This window comes from Chironomus tepperi, unplaced genomic scaffold, assembly GCF_022539635.2.
Source record: "Chironomus tepperi strain 1889 unplaced genomic scaffold, CSIRO-AGI_Ctep_v1 contig_479, whole genome shotgun sequence".
Lineage (NCBI taxonomy): Eukaryota > Metazoa > Arthropoda > Insecta > Diptera > Chironomidae > Chironomus > Chironomus tepperi.
In genome coordinates, this window is record NW_027226601.1 from 416106 (window position 1) to 435511 (window position 19406).

At 33.1% G+C, this 19406-nt stretch overlaps 2 protein-coding genes across 3 annotated transcripts in view; one reads left to right on the forward strand and one right to left on the reverse strand.

Annotated features, from left to right (window-relative positions):
* The window catches only part of LOC139099693 (uncharacterized), a 62870-nt gene extending 58590 nt beyond the window's left edge, over positions 1–4280 (forward strand). For both annotated transcript variants that reach the window (XM_070652220.1, XM_070652222.1), the window contains one exon: positions 3783–4280. In XM_070652220.1, the coding sequence (XP_070508321.1) occupies positions 3783–4090 (308 nt within the window). In that variant the 3' untranslated portion in view covers positions 4091–4280. The remainder of the gene's footprint in view (positions 1–3782) is intronic.
* Positions 4281–11847: 7567 nt separating this feature from the next.
* LOC139099691 (glutamate receptor ionotropic, kainate 2-like) lies at positions 11848–19404 on the reverse strand. Its single transcript, XM_070652218.1, has 8 exons — positions 19231–19404; positions 17485–19171; positions 17147–17371; positions 16453–16658; positions 14057–14161; positions 13157–13199; positions 12989–13097; positions 11848–12673 (listed from the first exon to the last, which is right to left on the reverse strand). Exons 1-8 carry the CDS (start codon positions 19274–19276, stop codon positions 12428–12430), a joined length of 2667 nt encoding a protein of 888 aa, XP_070508319.1. The 5' UTR covers positions 19277–19404; the 3' UTR covers positions 11848–12427.
* Positions 19405–19406: the final 2 nt, after the last annotated feature.

Genomic DNA, 19406 nt, shown 5'->3' on the forward strand with positions numbered 1-19406 from the left:
TTATTCGTTCCATTCTTATTGTTCTTCAGCATTCAACTTCCTCGCTTTTGGCATATTATTTTTGATTCGTTTCGACTTGCTTCTTCCCATTACAGACGGGGTCAATTTTCTTTTCCTTCAACTTTTTTTTTACGTCATCTTTTTTCGATTCATTAATCTGAAGTTTGTGAATATTTTTGTTTCAATGTTTTTCCTCCTTCTTTGCTCACTGATACAGCAATTTTCTTCTCGTCACTTGTCATACAGCACGCAGAGACGATGGCAATAAAATAACAGAGCGAGAAATAAGAAGCAAACTTAAAGAAAAGAGAGAATGAGGAATAAAATAACATAAAAGGAAACAAAAATAATACGTAAAAGAAACTGTGTCAACGTAGTAATGCTTTCTTTTTTATTTTTGTCAAGGGATGGGATTATGGTAAGGGATTGGATGCTTCCGGGAATCTGAAGTTTTAGTTGGTTTTGAAAAATTAATCACATTAGCCACTCATACCATAAGATAATAACAAACTAATCCAAAGTACTTCTTTAATTAAGACAATATTCCCGAACAACACAAGTCGTTTAATAAAACCAGAATGCTAGAACAGTTGTGGGGAACCTTTGTGCTGCCGAAAATTTATAGAAATACCATGAACTGTATGCCGTGTTCAGTTTTGGTAGAGCCTTTTCTACCACTGTAGGAACTTATTCCTACCACTTACCTACCACCACTGTGCAAGAACCATCCCGGTCTGTTATTGGATTTAAATAGAATCTTGCATAAAATCGAACTCAAGTCTGAACCGTTCTAAAGTCAGATTTTTGATCCATTAACCGTTTTATGCTATTTAGGATAGTTTTTAATCTACAAAAGAAGACCTTCAACATTACTCAGTACAAATTTTTCGAAAAACAGCATTCCAAATGTTGCTCATACCAAGGAAGGAATCTATTGATTACTAACCCTAACTAAAAATCAATATGTTCACCTGAATATGCGTGCTAATGAGTATACTCAATCAATATAATTGATCATCCAGCAATTTTGTGAACATACTCATGAGTATGCTATAGTCCTTGTCTAATCGGATAAGTTGCACCACAATATTCAAGCTTCCACTTAATATTTTCTAGGAGTTGATTATTCTGTACCGTAATAAGTGATTGGTTCGCTAAAAAAAACTTTTATTTAAAGCAGAGCTCGAATTTGACTCGGATTTTGTATTGGAAATTCGACTCGACTCTATAAAAAATTCAAGTCGTCTTCAAGCTCTGATTTAAAGTATAATAAGCAGAAAATATTCATAATTTTTTCATAAAATGAATCTCAAGTTTACAAATCCACAACGTTTCTCGGTACTTTATATTAAAAATTCAATCCATTCCTTTAAAAAATTCCCAAACTCATTCCCTCTTTTTTGTAAAAATTTCATTAAAATTGTTCTCGCATCAAGAAATTCCAAAACTATCCCAAGATGTTTATCTTCCTGTAAAGCTGAATAAAAATAAAATTTTTTATTTGTCTCCTTTTCTTACATTCTCTGCTTCCTCCATCCCCTGGATTTTTCTTTCTCATTTTCAATGACATTGTATGCCATTAGAAACCCAACAACCAATTTTATGGATGACAGAAAAAAATTCTATCAATTTTCAATGAGCTGGAAATTTGTTGGATGAGCTGCGTATATACACATGAGCGATGCTGTGGAATTTCGATGAGCTTGACATAAATAAATGTTGTTCTGATATCATCACCGTTGTTGCTCTTATCCTTCGTCTCTTTTTTTCACCCATCAACATCATTATTTTTTGCAGCGTGTCTCATTTTCCTCATCATCAAATAAAACGGAATGAGAATGTTGATTGTATTTATTCTTATTATTGGATGTATTGTATATATATATATATATATTTTTTTATGAAGAGAGTAAATATGTGCGTCAGATGAAAGAATAACAACACTAAATGACATCTCGTACTGAGATGAAGATGGAAATTGGGTACAGTATTTTGTTAATAAAGGCCGTCTAATTTGTGACCGGCAAAAGCGCATTTTTCGCTTACAGAATCAAATCATTATGTTATAGTCAGAGCTTGAAGTCGACTTGAATTTTATATGGGAGTGCCTTGAGTCGACATTTTATACAAAATCCAAGGTGACTTCGAGCTTTAGTCATGAGTAAAACAAAATAAAACTCGAATTGCAAAACCAAAAAGAGATTCAAAGTAATATAGAAATTTAGTCCTATCTAGGGATTCGAACCCATGATTTGCAGTTAGAGAACAGAGTACTCTAACCACTAGGTCATCATACCATATCAATTTATGTTATTTCAGTGACAGTTTGATATTACATGACAAGTTAAAAAATGTCTGAACATGTATTGAAAACACTATACTTCTTGAAAAAATGGAAAAATTGATGAAAATGTATTTTTTTTAAGGGCTACGTAAAACGTAAGGTATGTTGATTATTTTTTTTGAAAAAAGTTGAATTATTTAACTCTAAATCTGCAGATGGACGAAATGGCGGGCAAAGTGTAGACAATAACGTCTTTTTACTATTAAGAGGATAGGTTAAAAAAAGGATATGGATTCATGCATTAAATATATTTTTTTTTCAAATTTTTGAGACTTGAGCTCTTGCCTTAAGATTAATTTTTAAGAATCTTAAGCATTTAGTTTATTAATTTATGATGATTTTGATAAGTCTTCATTTGTTTAAATCTACCAATAAGAACCCTCAAACAAAGAACAAGATTTCCTATTATTGCTAATTTAAATTTAATTTTTTCCTTCCATCAATTCCTCTTCTTTATTACTTAACTACTTAGAATTCTCAGCAATTGCGCATGAATGAGATCATTAAAACAAACAGATACGCTAATTATTGAGATAAAAGAAAACATTTGCTTTAAATTTGTCGCATAATTACACAGGCAATTTTCCCATTTACTTCTGTTATTACTTCTTCGTCTTCCTTGTAAGCATTTTTTGAATGGATTTGCTTGCTTTTTAATTGTAGCTGTGATAAGAGAAGATAATTGTCTTTTGGGATTTAACAATTAAGATTATTTTGAGAATTAAGGATGTAGGTCAGAATTTTATGGATGTAAGAATATGTTTTGGGAATGGTGTAAGAGTATGGTTTGTCTACAGCTGTAGACTAAGGCTAGGTCTACCCGGGAAGTCTTGGTCTCGACAAATTCTCTTGATAATCTCGGTGTTGGTTCCGACATCGAGAACTCTTACTGCAGACATAAAATGCAGGTCTGCAACCTTTTACGAACTGTGAACTATAAAATTGCAAGCCTGAGCGTCTAAAACGTAAGATTTGCAGGCCTACAGTTCATGGCCGATCCCTTTATGAGAGTTATTTGAATTTTTCAAGGATTTTGAAATCAAATTGTTAAAATTGACAATTTTAATGCTTAAAAGCAGTTGAGGGCATTCGGTATGCCGCAGCAGATTAGTGTGCCTCTAAGAATGCTCGGTAATGCCATGAACCGTATGCCTTAAACCAAAATATTTAAATATCATCACACAAATCTTAATGGATTCCTTAATATTCCAACGCATAACTTCTCATCATGAACTTACCGTCTCTTATCTATGCTAATTAATGAATATTAATATCCTTCGTAGAAGCGAAAGTTTTTCCCCATGCAATGTTGTCGACAAAAACCAATAATTAACTGCCAAGTCATCCAATCCTTTATAAAAAGTCGCATGGCGATGAAAAAAAAAAATTTTCAATTAAAAGTTTTTTAATTAATTTTTTTGTTTTTCATTCTTTTCAGGTCTGCGTATTCTCGCCTTTCCGTGCAATCAATTTGGATATCAAGAGCCTGGCAACGCTGAAGAAATTCAATGTTTTGTACGCGATCGTAAAGTCAAATTTGATTTATTTGAGAAGATTGATGTCAATGGAAAGAGTGCACATCCATTATATCAATATTTGAAGAAGGAACAAGGTGGAACCTTATTTGATGCCATCAAGTGGAATTTCACAAAGTTTGTTATTGACAAAAATGGAAAGCCAGTAGAACGTCACTCACCAAACACTTCACCGAAGGAAATGCTCAAGAATTTGGAAAAATATTTTTAATTTTCTTCGAGCAAGGGTCCATTTATGCCTGTTTTAATTGCTATGGAGATGCTGTGATGAATTTTACTCTCTACCATCGGCATCTTCAACATACATTTCATTTGGGACTGAACTTCCGTACCCTTTTATTTGTAGTTATTATCAAAATTATTTGGAAATAAAAATGGGTTAATGGAATTTTTTCTTGTAATTTTCTTTCTATTTCTCTTCTTTAAGATGCTTTCTTTTTAGATTCATTTGGGAGGGAATTTAAGGAATTTTGCATCACTACACTCTCTTTCGGAGAAGTGTATATCCATGGATCTGGTAAGTGGGATTTTATTAAGGAATTTAGGAAAAATAATTCGAAGAAAATTGTCTGGCATGGTGAAGCTGAGTTGTTGAGACTTTTAATATACAAAATTACATATAATGACACATAATGTTGTACTCGGAATTCACATGGCTCATATGGCGTCAAAATGGTCAAAAAATGTGGTTTTGTGTTAACTTGATGTCATTCGAATGGTATAAGTCAGTTAATCAATTCAAAATCCGGTACCACACTGACGTGACTTTGGCATGTCTATCAAGTCATAGCAATGCCACCCTGGAGTCGGATTGGTGACCGATTTATCGATTAGTTGTTTTAGGCTCAGTTTTAAATTGATTTTTCAGGAATAATCAGAGAACAAGATATTCGGTTATCCACCTCCCAACAATAGTTCCCAAAATCACAGAGATTCCAGCCACAACACTGCAAATACCTTCATAATACAAACAAAACATTTCAAAGGAAGTCAACATTAATAAAACAAAACGACATCAACTAATTATCTGAAAATAATTTATATCCTGTTCATGTAATAAATAATTCCTTTAAGGCACGAGGCAAATAAACCGAAAAATTCTTATTCTCATTAATTTATTTTGAAATTTAACTTCTTATCTTTCAGCTTTACTTCATAAAATCTCATTGGCAACACATTTTTCGGAAACAGAGTTAGGTACAGCAAATGGTTTCTATTGAATTGTTTTCTCGAGTTGATTTTAAGAATTTCAGATCTAATTTGTTTAATGTTATCATTCAGCGATTTCCAAGAGGAAAATTGTCTAATGTCTTAATGAGGATTTAACAAGAATTTGTCAATTTGAGTGCTGGTATTAGAACCAAAACAAGATTGAGTTCTAATGAAGATGGCTGAATAATTGAATTTTATAAAAGAAGCATAGGAATTGTACACACTTTTAGATTTTTAAAATTGAATAAAATTGTTGAATCCAATAATTTTGAGGAAAAGAACTCTTAGATGCCACAAGCTTCAGCCCTAGTCAATTGTAATGATGATGAAGAAGGCCAGAAAGACAAAAATGAAGAAGGTTCTGTCACAAAGCTCTAAAAACTCCGCTAAAGCCAAATGGCAGCTATAAGAATGCCACATGGAGGTGGCTTCCAATTTGGCGTTAGTAAGAGAAGATTAGCGGATTCATCGAAGCTCTGCGGCGGATCTTTCATGCTTCGTCCGCTAACGATCGCTCATTGTATATTCGGACCAGCAATGCGATGTGCTCCAATATGAATCTTATCCCCCTCAATCTTTGCCTAGTTCAATCCATTTATTCATCTATACATTTAATGACTCACCCAAAATCAATATCCACTCACCATTTCCTGGAACATTTTAATAATTTTTTAACAATTTAATATTAAACACTTAAAATTGCAGAATAAAAAAATATTATTTTTTCATCACAATTATACTTCCATGGTTGGCCGCAAAATAAGCATCAAGTATTAATCAATGTGTAATAAATATTTAATTTATAATCGATAGCTGTGAAAAAGTTTGATTTAATTTTTTATAGTTCCTGATAAAAATGCTTTTCCAGTTATTGATGAATTTAATTGATATGAGTCAATTAACGGAATATGAAAATTTTATTGGAGAGGGGAATGTGCTTTTAACATTTTAAATGCTGTATACTTTAATGATACGTCAGTGAAGAGCATTAGCTTTACGTGCGAATGCTTAGGGTTCTATTAGGCGTTTTAGATACGAAGGTGATGAAGACAACTCTGACTGTCAACGAGATTTGTCAAAACTTCACCAAATATCCTTACATCTAAGGTCTCGGTCTCGATCTCGAGAATCTGGCGTGTAATAGAATCTTTAGGAGACCCGATGTTCAATCACGTCAACTTTTAAATAAAAATTACAGGTCATTCTTAGTTGGAAACTCGGTATTCATCACATTGAATTAATCATCAGGTATTGCATTATAGTATTTAATATTGTGGTACTACAACTTTAAGTGATCCAGCAGAAGCTATAATATTATCGATATGATACAGAGCTAGAAGTCGCCTATAATATTTTAAGGAGTCAAGTCAACTCTCGTTGACTTTTCCATAAAAGATGTGCGTCGATTTCGAGCCACGGTAGTGAATATATGACCCAACCCACCTTAACCACCTCTATGAATTATTGAAGACTTTGTTACTCTAAATGCATCGACCTTATAAGGATAAACTTGGGATAAACAAGACATGCATGTCAAATCAAGTTTTTGTGACATACTCATGTATTTTGTATCCCCCTAGGTTCTATTACTGAATAATTTTACATTAACATAAACATTTTTTTATGCAATAGAACTGAACAGAACAAACATCATCACAGATGTATGTTTAATTAAAATATGTGAGTATAAAACATAATTTTATGCCAAATTGCAATAAAATTTCCATCTCAATTCTATTGTTGTTCAGATTAATCTGTTACACAATTTGACATTGTCAAATCAAAACACAAAAGTATTTACATCCTCGGATAGCCAGAACATAAAGTACATCAGAATTTTCATGTCCATAAATATTCTATGTTATAGGCTGCTAGGCATCTGGCTTTCACCAACTGAGTGGCTTAATTAAATTTCTATACCATTTGCTGCACAAGCATACATGCACAAGATGCAAAAATATTATTTTTTGTGCCATTCCTTTCGGATATTTTTAATATTATATATTTTTTTTGTGCCTGATATGAATAAATTCATGTGAGCAATTAAAAATTTTTTCCACACTATGGCATCAGGCATCCAACAATGCAGAACAATTTCGATGCAAAAATATGCAAATTCGAACTTTTTTTCTGTGCAGCAACACATGAGCTGTAGCTGAAAAAATAAAATAATTAATTGAGTTAATTTTGGTGAAAAGAAATTAATTTTTTTGTGTGCCTGAAATTCACTCGCTTGCTTGTGCATCAGCTTGAGAATTTTGAGTGCGGTATGAGAAAATTTTTTTGTATTTCATTAATTAAAATGAAATGAATGAGAATTTTCTGTGGCAAGTAATTGGTGCTTAAAAATTGCAATAAAACTTTTAGCTATATAGGTATGCTGTTGCGTGATAAATATATGCTGCACTGAGTGGTGTGGTGAATGTTTGGGGATAGTTTGATGTCAGGATAGATAACAAAAGTTGAAATTTTCATACAATGTTAAAGTATGGAGTCAAACAGCAGTTTTAGTCAATGGGTGTGATGCACAACATATGGAATAATGAGCACATAACCTCTTGCACGTAATTTCATGTCTTTGAACTTTTTTGGTTGATTTTGTCATCGGGTCTGAACTGAAACTGATCTCGGCTTTATATCCAAGATGAGGTATCCTAGCTAGCAGCACCAACTCAAAATAAAAATGGGTTTCATGACACTACAAGCGTGGTAAAAATTTGAATACCATCGAAGAATTCAACTGGTTTTACTGCTGGTCCAGATTTTCTAGATTTGTTATCTGTTCGCAACATACTGAGGTTGATCAGCAAAACTATTCAACTAGTTACGACGATCTTGGTTAACTGAATGCTTGGTCTGCCTATTTCATGCATTGAAGATCTTCAAAGCCTACCCAAGTAGACAAAAATTCGTTAGAACTAAACTACAACTGGACATGAACTTACCATCGACAAGTTATGGCGTATATTTGTCCACTCGGACTGTATACTCGGTAGCTATGTGAATATAGATCCAGCATTCGATGAACTATAAATACCGCAAATGGCAAAATTAAATTCATAAAATATCCCAATAAAAAAACCCCTATCATGTCACAGCAACAAGAAGTCACTCACAGATAAATGTAAATATTTGCTAATGGCCATCATCATTATCCTCATCATCATTTGCAAAACGTCAAATATCTCTGACCATAATTAATATTGAAAATAAATTTCATAAAATAACTCACATTTTTCGAATAATTTCCATAGCATTTGCATCCAGAGATACTCAATTTTAACCTCAGAGCAAATAAAATTCCAATCATTTTTTTTTATATCTCATTTCATTTCGATTCCCCATCATGTTCATGAAATTGTTGCAACAGCACTTTTATTGCATCCACTACTCGCTCTTCCCCCAACTTCCTCGATGCTTCCATGATATTATTTATTATTTTGCCATTTGCTGTGCAAGCAACAGAACCAGAAATTAAAAGAGTAGTTGCAAATCAACAACAGCACATTGTGTTGTGCATCCTATTGCTCATAAAAAACTGCTGTCGACAGCTTTCGATTCTTTACCCTTCCCTACCCCTTCCTTCCCCATCCGTGATATTTCCCATACTTGCATTATTTTCTGATAAATGCTCAACGAATGCTTTTGAATTGAAAATAAAAGAACGGAAAGAGACACGTACGGTTTTATGGAAAATTATCTTTTTATATCATGTTCATGTATGCATCTCGGTGAAATAAAAATTAAAGCGATTTGCAATAGATTTTTAGATGCTAACTGGATAAAATTTGCATGTGGAGTGAGTGTATGAGGGCATAAATCATCATGGTTCTTAAATACTTATGAATTATTTATGAAAATATTTCATGCTGTTTATCTTTATGGATGTTAAGTTGGTAGCAGGGGAAGAGATCCCGAGGACAACAGAAGAATTCCTGGATTGGATGTGAAGAAAAGGATCCTAAAATCCTTAACATTTCGTGATGACTGAAGTTCTTCCACGTGTGTCCCAACCAAGGAATTAAATAAGTTAGTAAGTAGAGGAATAATAATAGTGTAGCTAAGATCTAAAGGTTGTGGATTTTTAATCAAATGCGCTAAGATCGATTTTAGAGAATATCAAGTTGGACTTATACTTATGCTAATTGACAAGTTGTGGCTTTTCACTGATTAGCAATTTATTTCTGTTTGTGTGATTCATGAACCTTAAATTGTAAGTGATTCAGATGTTTTCCCCAAGTGACTGTCACATGGTTCTAAATATATTGCCGTCTAGTAGCCGTGGTGGCGACATTTCTATATGTGCCGATCGGGGATGGTGTTGATCTGATAGGAAAATTTTAATTTCGAATATCCAGTCCCAACTCAATCCACATCCTATGATTTCCTGTTGCATGCTCCTTTAATTCACTCTCAATGATTTACCATTTAATTATCTTTACTGAAATCCAATTCTAACAGTAACACAGCTTAAGACTTCTTATTACTCAAGATAATTAGCAAATTACAAAAATCTAAACTGTTCGGTGGCAGAATGGTTTAGCACATCATTAACTAATTATTGAAACTCCCAGCGATCATGGTTTCGAGACTCAATATGAGAAAGTTTTCACTTGTCCTTATCTATTTGTTCTCTACTCATTGTCACTGCCTTCGAATCATATGAAGTGGAAACACGACTCACAGCCTCGTTTAGTTCCTGTAGTTCTTTACTGGTAGGAATATCATCAAAAAAGTGGTTACGGATCCCATTTTAAACTGTATGTCTAAGTTTGAGTACTTACTTACTTACTTTCTTGGCTGGGCACATGGGAGCAAATTGCCGCGTTTAAAGAACGTCTGTAGACAGCTCTATCTTTCGCTAGCTTCTACCAATTAGGGGCCAGTTACAAAAGTTTGAGTAAGAGAAATTATTAAACTATCAATATCCAAAAAGCAAATTGAATAGAGATTGACACAATAGTTATGAGCCTGAATCCTGATATTTTTCAAAACCGTAAACTTCTTTCCTGCCCCTATAAACCACACATATAGATGGAATTTCTAGTTAGTTCTTATTTCCTAGTTCATCAGCTAATACTTCCCTTTTAATTAAGATTTCCAGAATCTATCAATCAAGCTTTTCCCAAACCACAACCACACAATATGTAAAATAAGATACATATTTGTTGTCAAACACATAAATTGCAGACTTACTTCATTGGATTTTTTTAATTCCCATTCTCCTAATCTCAATTCCACTTTTTATGCATCTCCTCCATAACTCTATGTATTGTTCAAAAAAGAAACAAAATAATAAATTCAGTAAACATTACATACAGCTCTTATGGAACTGAACTTTATCATGTTTCGATGAGAATAGAAAGGAACTATAAAGAACTCAAAATTATTCAAAACAAACAAATTTTAAATTAAAAAGGATCGAAGTACACATATCCTATATGCTGTGCATTGTCATTGTATGATGTTTGCATACCAAAATGAGTTTCTGAAATTGAAACATGAATGCACGAAAAATAAAATGAGAATTGACATTTGTAAGCTCAACTAGTTTTCATATCATGCTTTATCTCACAATTTGGATGCAAATTGAGTAAATAAGGAAGAGAGGAAAAAAATATTTATTCATTGAATTTTGAGAATTTATTAAATTGACCTAGAAAATTTATTGAGTTTCAAGTTGCTTGACTGTCGTTCATTCTAAAATGCAGTCATATGAAAGTTTGCTTAAATTTATGATACGGAATGAGATGAAGGTTCTTTATGCATGAGAAGATTTCTATAAGTGAATAAATGTGCTCTTGCAAGGGATGAGAACTCTACGAATTTTGGAAAATTGCTAGCTTCAAACTGTACTCAACTGCCAATTCTGTTAAGAATTGAAAAGCAATAAGGTTTTGGTAAAATGTAACGAGTGCAGATTAGCTCCCACTGCTAATGTCTTGAAGTGGTGATTAGTTTCTATGTGAATTGCGGGCCTTAATAAAGTGGTTGAACAGGTTAACTCTATTCCTAGCTGAAACAACTATTCCTTGCTATCGTAAAATATCTAGCTATTTGTAACATCGAATCAGGATCAGTAGTACGAAACCTTGTCATATCGACAGCACTCTATGATGATTAAGAGATCTTTCTCTGCTAGGAATCGAACCCTCGTATACTCTGAAAGAGTGATACAGATATACAATCTGCTTCCTAATCACACAGCCTCATAAAGCTTTCTCTCGCATTGGCGGATTTGTCAATATATGCCTCGATACCTTAAGATTCCTCTCTACCCAGAAACCACACTACATACTTTAATCAAATATGATCAGAGGCTAAGATAGGATGTTCTGTGGCTAGCGATAGTTTAACAGGGAACTTTCTTGAAGATGACTTAAATTACTTTGAATGTATGAAACTTTTTGATCTAATTTCAGTATATATGATTTGAAAAAAAAGTGATAAGAAAATTTGTGACTGTCATATCTCGAATCCATGACTGCTATCTGATAACTTAGTTCCAAAGGAGGAAACTACTGCGATATAATGCATCTTCAGCTTGCTTATGTGGTTTTATGAAAACAGAGCTCAAAGACGTTTCGAATTTTGCATGAAAAAGTTGAAGCGACATTTACTATATCACTTAAAATTTGAGGTCTGTGTGAAATTCAACTTTGTTATATCCTGAAATTTAAACCTAAAAACCTACAAATGAATCCAAATTTCAACAAATTTATAAAACAATAAATTTTATTACCACAATTTTAATTCTTATAAAATGAATTTAATTTAAAATAATATTTGATACTGTACACCTAAATAAAAATTAAATTAATTTTTTAATTTATTAGCATTTTTGTCGATAATTGAGCAATAAAAATGCAACAACAGTTCATCCCCTATTTTTTGATTTTATTCCTCCTATTTTGCATTTTTATTAGCATGAATCCATTTTGAAGCATAAAAAAAATGAATCAATAATTTTAATTTTATATTCTTATGTGATTTCCTATATGCTAGCGGAAGCATATAGCTACGAGCTAAGTTGAATGGCTGTAGCATAATAAAAAGTATATTATTTTCCATGGCTATAAAATTTTGGAAATATTCCATACACGAGGATATAAGGATTTGATCCCGAGTGATAGGAGGCACTGGATGCTGGATATCCAATAATTTGATTCTCATTTTAATGGGATGAAGCTTCCAATAAGCATTAAATGACTCGGGATCATCCACTCCAAAAAAATGCTAAAATTTCGCCCCTTTTTTGCAGATGCAGCTTCCATTTTAATCCATAAAAGACAAATTAAATTTTGTTCGATGTTCCAAAGCAAAAACTAATAAAATTTTAATGCAAATTCAATAAACTTTTTGATGTTGCTTCATGCAAGCTGCTATCAAAATTCAAGCTACGAGTCGATTTATTTTTGAAGCTTCTCGTCTCAGAGCCAAAACGTGAACGTGATTTTAATGAGCGCTGTGGTGTTGATTTTCGACTAACAATCTCATTTGACTGCGAACGAACGGGCTTTGTTACGATCCAGAAGTTGAAAGCAAATGCTAATTCTGATTTGAAAGCATCCCAATGCGTTATCTGCATTTAAATTGAGAAAGATGGAAGTTAATTAGATTTTATTCAATTTAATGTCTTCAATATGGTTATGGTTCATAGAAGTTCAAGTCATTTTTATTTGGGATCGTTTGCTGCTATCCATATCCCTGTGTTACTAGTCACGGTCATTCAAGTGAACCAGAGTTATTCATTTGAATCAGATTCTTCAGAATTTAATGGATATTGATCCTTAGATCATGAATTTTCTCTGTATAAATCCAAAAATCTTCAACTTCTCACAAACTTCAAACAACAATTCAACACAAAATAGATTAAAGAACTAAAAGTTCATCATACCTTCTCGTTAATTGCAACATGTTGAACATTTATGAAAAATTCAATGCACGCCACGAAAAACGCTACAAGACATCCACCGATTAAAACCAAGAAGACACCACCAACGTTTCTGTAGAGGTAGAAGTGGTTTTAGATTAAGAGATACTTAAGGATGTGATATAGACTCACCCGATATCCAAATCGTCATGGGGAACCTCAATTGGTGAACATTCTGGAATGAGAAAATTTGAGGTTTAATTTGGAGATTTAAATAGCAATGATTATTATGCGACTAAATAGCACAAATTGGTCAATCGATCAAAAATCCAGTGCTGAGCCTGTGTAACTCTGACTCTGACTTCTAATTTGGTTTAAATCAGGAACTAGCCAGATTCTGAAGTGGTACGGATTCCACTTTAAGCTGTAGCTCTAGTTTTGATCGTGAGATCTTGCGAATCCTCAGTCGTTAAACTATCAATAGCCATGAAACGCATATAAACGAGCAGTTATGGATCTTAAGGCCTGAACAGCTAATGTGTGTGTGTCAGAGTCACGCCGGTCTGGTGATGGATTTTGGATGACTTGTACAATTCGGGACAGCACATGTTCAAGGTATTATGCTGCAACAATTTCAATGTCAATGTCATCTTATACCGACGTGTTTAATCTGTTGCTATTTAAATTTTTGGAAAGTTTGTAAATCTCCCAACCTTAAATTGTGCTTAAAATCTCATTGAAGTGCAATTACTCAGTAAATTACAGCAAAAAGTAAGTTGAAGATATTAATTGTTTACTAAGAAAACCTTAAAAAAACAACAGATATAACCCAAATCCTTTACCTTAATACCTTATTCTTTTAAAAATCACTCTTTCGCAGCATCTCAACTCAAAAACATCATAAAAGTTTCATATTGCTTCTTAATTTGCATTCTCTTATTTACCAAAAAAAAAATCTCTTTATAATATGAAGCAACAGTTTGGCATCAGTGCCTTTCCAAAACCATACTGTTTGCCAATCTCAAAGAAAATTTAATTTTCTTATGAAAAGTTTTAAAAAGTTTTCAAACAAATTTTCGTTCCAATATTTACCTTTTCCCGGAGGCGCCTTCCACCAATCCTCCTTCAATTGAGCTAACACGCCGCTCTCCTGTAGCTTCAATATCTGTGCACTGAAGAATTTTCGATATGGTGATTCTAAAAATTGAATACAATAAAAATCCAATTATTATGTATTGATAGTCATTTCCGTAAATTTTGTTAAGGATGAACATTGGTATTTCAATTTTGAGGTAATTTATTTAATTTAATCATGCAGAAAGTTCTATGGAAACCTTTATTATCAATTCAATATTATTGCTTAATGATAATTTATGAAATTGGCAATTCCAAAACACCAATTATTCAATTATGTGCCATAGAAACAGTAGAAGTTGTTGTGTACATTGTGAAAATAATTGAAATCTAAGTGAATTTTAGGTTTGGATTGAGTATGGATTGAGAATTTTTATGGATTTCTGATGATATCCAATTCAACAATAAGAGCTGTATAACGAGCACTGAATAGAGAAATAAAGTGTGTTTTGTGCTACACTCCCTAACAACCCCGGATAGCTCTGTGGTAGGAGCATGTGGCCAGAAATCGAAGGATGTGGATTTGAGTCCTAATTTGGGCTATCTTGACTTGGAAGTGGTAAGGTTCCAAACAAGTTTTCGAGCTTCCTAACAATTTCAGGAAGATCAGTGCTATGGCCATGCAATTGGAAATCGATGGACGTGGATTCGAGTTCACTCAGACTATGTTGCCTTAGAAGTAGCAAGGTTCTAAGAAAATTGTTGATGTTCAAAGAATAATACTGAAAGACAACTGGTTCTATTGAAGTTTGCGCCCTTAATCACACCCTGAATATCAGAGAAAGGAAAGCTTTAGTCGATGAACTTTAATCAGCATGATGTTAAAACGCAGAACAAGTTTGCAAAGCTTTAAACTTCCCCAAAATTGATCAAATATCAAATTCTCCCCTAAAAATCAGTGTTGCAATCTGCCAGTTTTTCTGCAGAAGACAATTTCTTTATAAAGATTTTATCGGCGGAAGAAAGTTGTCTTCTTGCAGATAAATAAAATTGTCTTTCGGAAGATTGCGTCTTCCGGTAAATTTAATCTTCCGCAGACAACTGTCTTATTACAGAATCTGCATGTAGATTTATTCTGCCGCAGAAAAATCTACCAAAAATTTCATTTTTTTGCAAAATCCCTTATTAAGCAATATATTACCTATTAATTATGTGATATTTATGTTCGAAAACATCAATATTAATGTTTCAAAGCTTTTAATATCAACTTACGTGGAATTTTCATCCAAAATTGTGCGAAAACAAATGTAAACAAAGAATAACGGCATTTTGAAAATCAAAAGTTGTTTTTCTCTATTTGCATGTGTTTTAAATGATCTACAATATTTTAAAAGCATTCACTATGATCTAGAATTGGAAATTTTGTTCAAAAATTCAACGTGCAGTATTTTTTGGTAGAAACCCAAGATTTTTAAAAATAAAATGACCGTTTATTTAATAATAAGAATAATTTACTATATTTGATGTTTTAAGAGCTTTAACTAAGTTGTAATGAAAATCCGAATATTTATTAGCAAAAAAGTAATAGATAAAATGATTTAATGATTGAAATTCCTGAATTAATAGAAATTGTTTGTAAAGTTTACACAAAATTTTGATGCACGGAAAGTGTAAAAAATCCAAATTCATACAATTTTTAAGTTTGAATATCTCGCAATCGGCATCAATCGGCGTAATGACATAAATATATGTTGTAAAGCTCTATCAGATCTTGCAATACTTCTAGGTCTCGTCGTCAATCGAGGTGAATCTCGTAACTTATTTGGAATTGAAAGTTTGAAAATTGTCATATTTTTAAAACAATTTTCAGTAACTTTACAGATATTATTCAAGATATTTCAATGCCTAAGTCAAAAATATAAGCTATAAATATGGTAAATATCGAACAACTGACTAATTTTAGTGCCTAAATAATGAGAATTCAAGAAAAATATTTTGGTCAAAAAATGTAAACAAAAAAATGTACAACTTCAGACTAAATTTTCTCAAGATAGACAATGACTTGAAGCCTCATATTTTGAGGAGTGAAAAAGTGGTTATTAAACTTTCGATTGATCATCAAACAAGGTGATAAATAATACACAGCAAAAATGAATTTTTGAACAAAATTTTCAAATCTAGATCATAGTGGCATTGAAACATTAATATTTATGTTTTCGAACATAAATATCACATAATTAATAGGTAATATATTGCTAAATAAGGGATTTTGCAAAAAAATGAAATTTTTGGTAGATTTTTCTGCGGCAGAATAAAAAAACAACAAATTCTGTGGAAGAATCTGCTGTCTTTGTCTTCGGCAGACATCTTCCATTGCAACACTGCTAAAAATAATCAATATCTATCCAACTCACCTAACGGCAATGCAATTCCATAACCTTTACTATCAAGCCACTCTCCAACCTGCATCAATGTGCATCTACGTTTCGTTTGATACTCCATTGGAACTGATTCCATCATGAATGCATATTTGCCACTTTCTTTTTCCACTCTATTTACTCCTTCATCGTTTGATGGTGGATTGTAAATGTCAGCATTGCTTTCCATCGTTGCCCACATTCTGTGTAAATGAAAATTTTTTTCGGTATTTTCATTAATTAATTGATAAATAAGGCAATGGAGGACGGTAAATGGAAATGTTTTGTACATTTATTTCGTGAATGTATTTTTGGAATTCTAGCTTTGATCATTGCAAATAAATACGGTGACCATTGACTTTTGAACGGAAAAGCGGAAAATGTTCATTTACGTGAAAAGGTCAAATTGACCTCAAAAGCGACAATTTAGTGCCCTGCCAGGAAATGTCTCATAATTGTCATTTTTCAATTCCAATTTAATTGCTTGACTCTTACAAACAGTCTAGGTCAGTGGTGGGCAACCTTTTATGTTTTGAGGCATACCTTCGTGGTAAGCATGGATCGAAATCGAACACGGCATACATTTCCAAGAATTTTGGAGATACACTAATGTTCCGCGACACACAGGTTGTCCACTACTGGTCTAAGTTGTGGCATCATTCACATATTCGAACTAAAGTTGGAAACTTACCTTTGATATGTACTGTAATTACTTTCCTGGAAGAATCTCATTGTTGAGCCACCTTGAACTGCACCGTACTTAATTTCAACCTGTTTTGCAAGGTCTTCAGCACCGCTGATTGTTGATGAGAGACGATCTGATGTCAAGAAAGCAGCAAGATTAGCTGTGTAGGAAGCGAGCATAATGAGAGCAAAGAACCACCACATCCCAGTGACAATACGTGTTGATGAACCTCTATAATGAGTAGAAGAAAATCAGATTTGAACAAAGAACGTGCTTGAATTATCGCTGCTAATGCAGGGATAGAAACTTGAAAATATGATAAGCTATAGACAGCATGCACTCACTTTGGTAGAATATCCGACCCTTGACCCATAATAGATCCCATCATAAGCCAAACACAATTCAGCACATTCCATATACTTTCAACTTCATCCGGATCTTGATTGCATGGATGTGACGATTCCCAGTCATCATTATTTATTCTCGACAGCACAAACACTAAAACAGATATAAAGATATATGCGCAGCCTGTGTAAATCCAAACGTCTGTCTTAAATGGATCGAGAAACGAGAAAAGATTTTTTGCCTTAGGCTTTGGCTTGACATAAAGAATACTAATGCCAAGATTCATAAATGGTGTTGTAAAGTCAACAACTTTTTTACGGTCATAAGTGATTGTCAAGTCAGCAATTGCCAAGTCAGCGCGACCTTTCAATATATCACCAATTAATCCATTCCATTCATTCTTCTCCTTATCAAAATTTCCGTTTTTGTTGTCATCGACAAGCTTGAAGATATATTTGAAGCGCAATTGCCCTTGAATTCTTCTTATCAAGTCAACAGCATAGCCTGTAAATTGATCATTTCCTAACAATGGATTGCCATTCTTGTCAATTGAATTATAAAATATGAATGGTGCTTCCGCACGAGTCACAATTGTGAATGTCTTATTTTGGATTTCGGCAAAGATTTTCTCTTCCTTGTCATCCTCAGATCGTTCATAGACGACACCTTTGGTTGTGTCAAAATAAGCTATTCTATGATATTGCTTAAGTTCCTTTGAATATTCAAGAATGTCAAGCATAAATTCAGTCCTTGAGCCACGCTTTGGTGACTCATTTGATTCTTCCTCTTTATCTTCTTGTTGCGTTGAACTTTTTAGCGAGAACTCGATATGATTAGTAATTCCATTATATTCTCGAGCTCTTAAGAATTCTAATAATCCATATCCAAATGAAGGCTGTGAACTTCTCGGCGAATCACGAATATCCGAACAGCTACTTGGTTTCATTCTAGCATTATTTGGATTTTGGACATAAGCATCTAATCCATTGACAAAAAAGTGTATGGCATCATGAATGAGAGCAGCTTCAAGTGGCATTTGATGTGCTTCCAATGGATGTTCACCAAATGCATTAATATTCTTTAAAGCATCAGCCATAACGACACTCGAAACATTATTGATTCTTATAGATGAAATATTCACTAAAGACTCAATCAAGTCACCATAATCCAACGTGTATGAGTCGAGATTTGTTATGAAATATTTATTGTAATCCCCAATCATACCAACGAGTTTTGCTGCTTGTAAAAATGGTACAATTTTATCTGTACTAATATCAAGTACGACATTCTTCACCTGATTCCATTTTACTTTTTTCAATAAAATTGCGTAATTTTCATCTTCCAATTTCATCATTGTCACTAAATTATCACCATTTGGCTGATGAATTTGTAGTATATCCTTCAGTCTTATAAGATTCTCTTCATTCTCGTAAATTATTGTATAACTCTTCCATGTATAATCAATGAGTATTCCAGCAACTGTCTTTGCTAATGCTTCCGATTCAGGATAGAAATTGAGTGTCATTTTTGGATCTTTATAATCCTGCGATTGACGTGGTTTTGTCTTCCAATGATAAATTAAATGTGGTATTTCAAGCTTCTCGGTCATGGATGATACGATTCCGGATGTTTCAATTGAACCCGGACCAAAAATTGCCATTGCACCAATTTCTGCTAGCTTACAAACTGAAAAGGAATTGAATGGAAGTTTCCGCTTTTATGATTGCTTAATTTATCATGCTTACCAATCTCCTGTGCTTTAAATGAATCCGTACGGGATATGTTGAACATCAGAGGTGTGAATTTATATTTAAATTGGTGATTGTTTATGGATTGAAATGTAGTACGGAAAACTCTTTGTGATATGTCATCATCTCCATGGAATATTCCACCTGCGGGAATTAAAGTTTTTGATTGATTA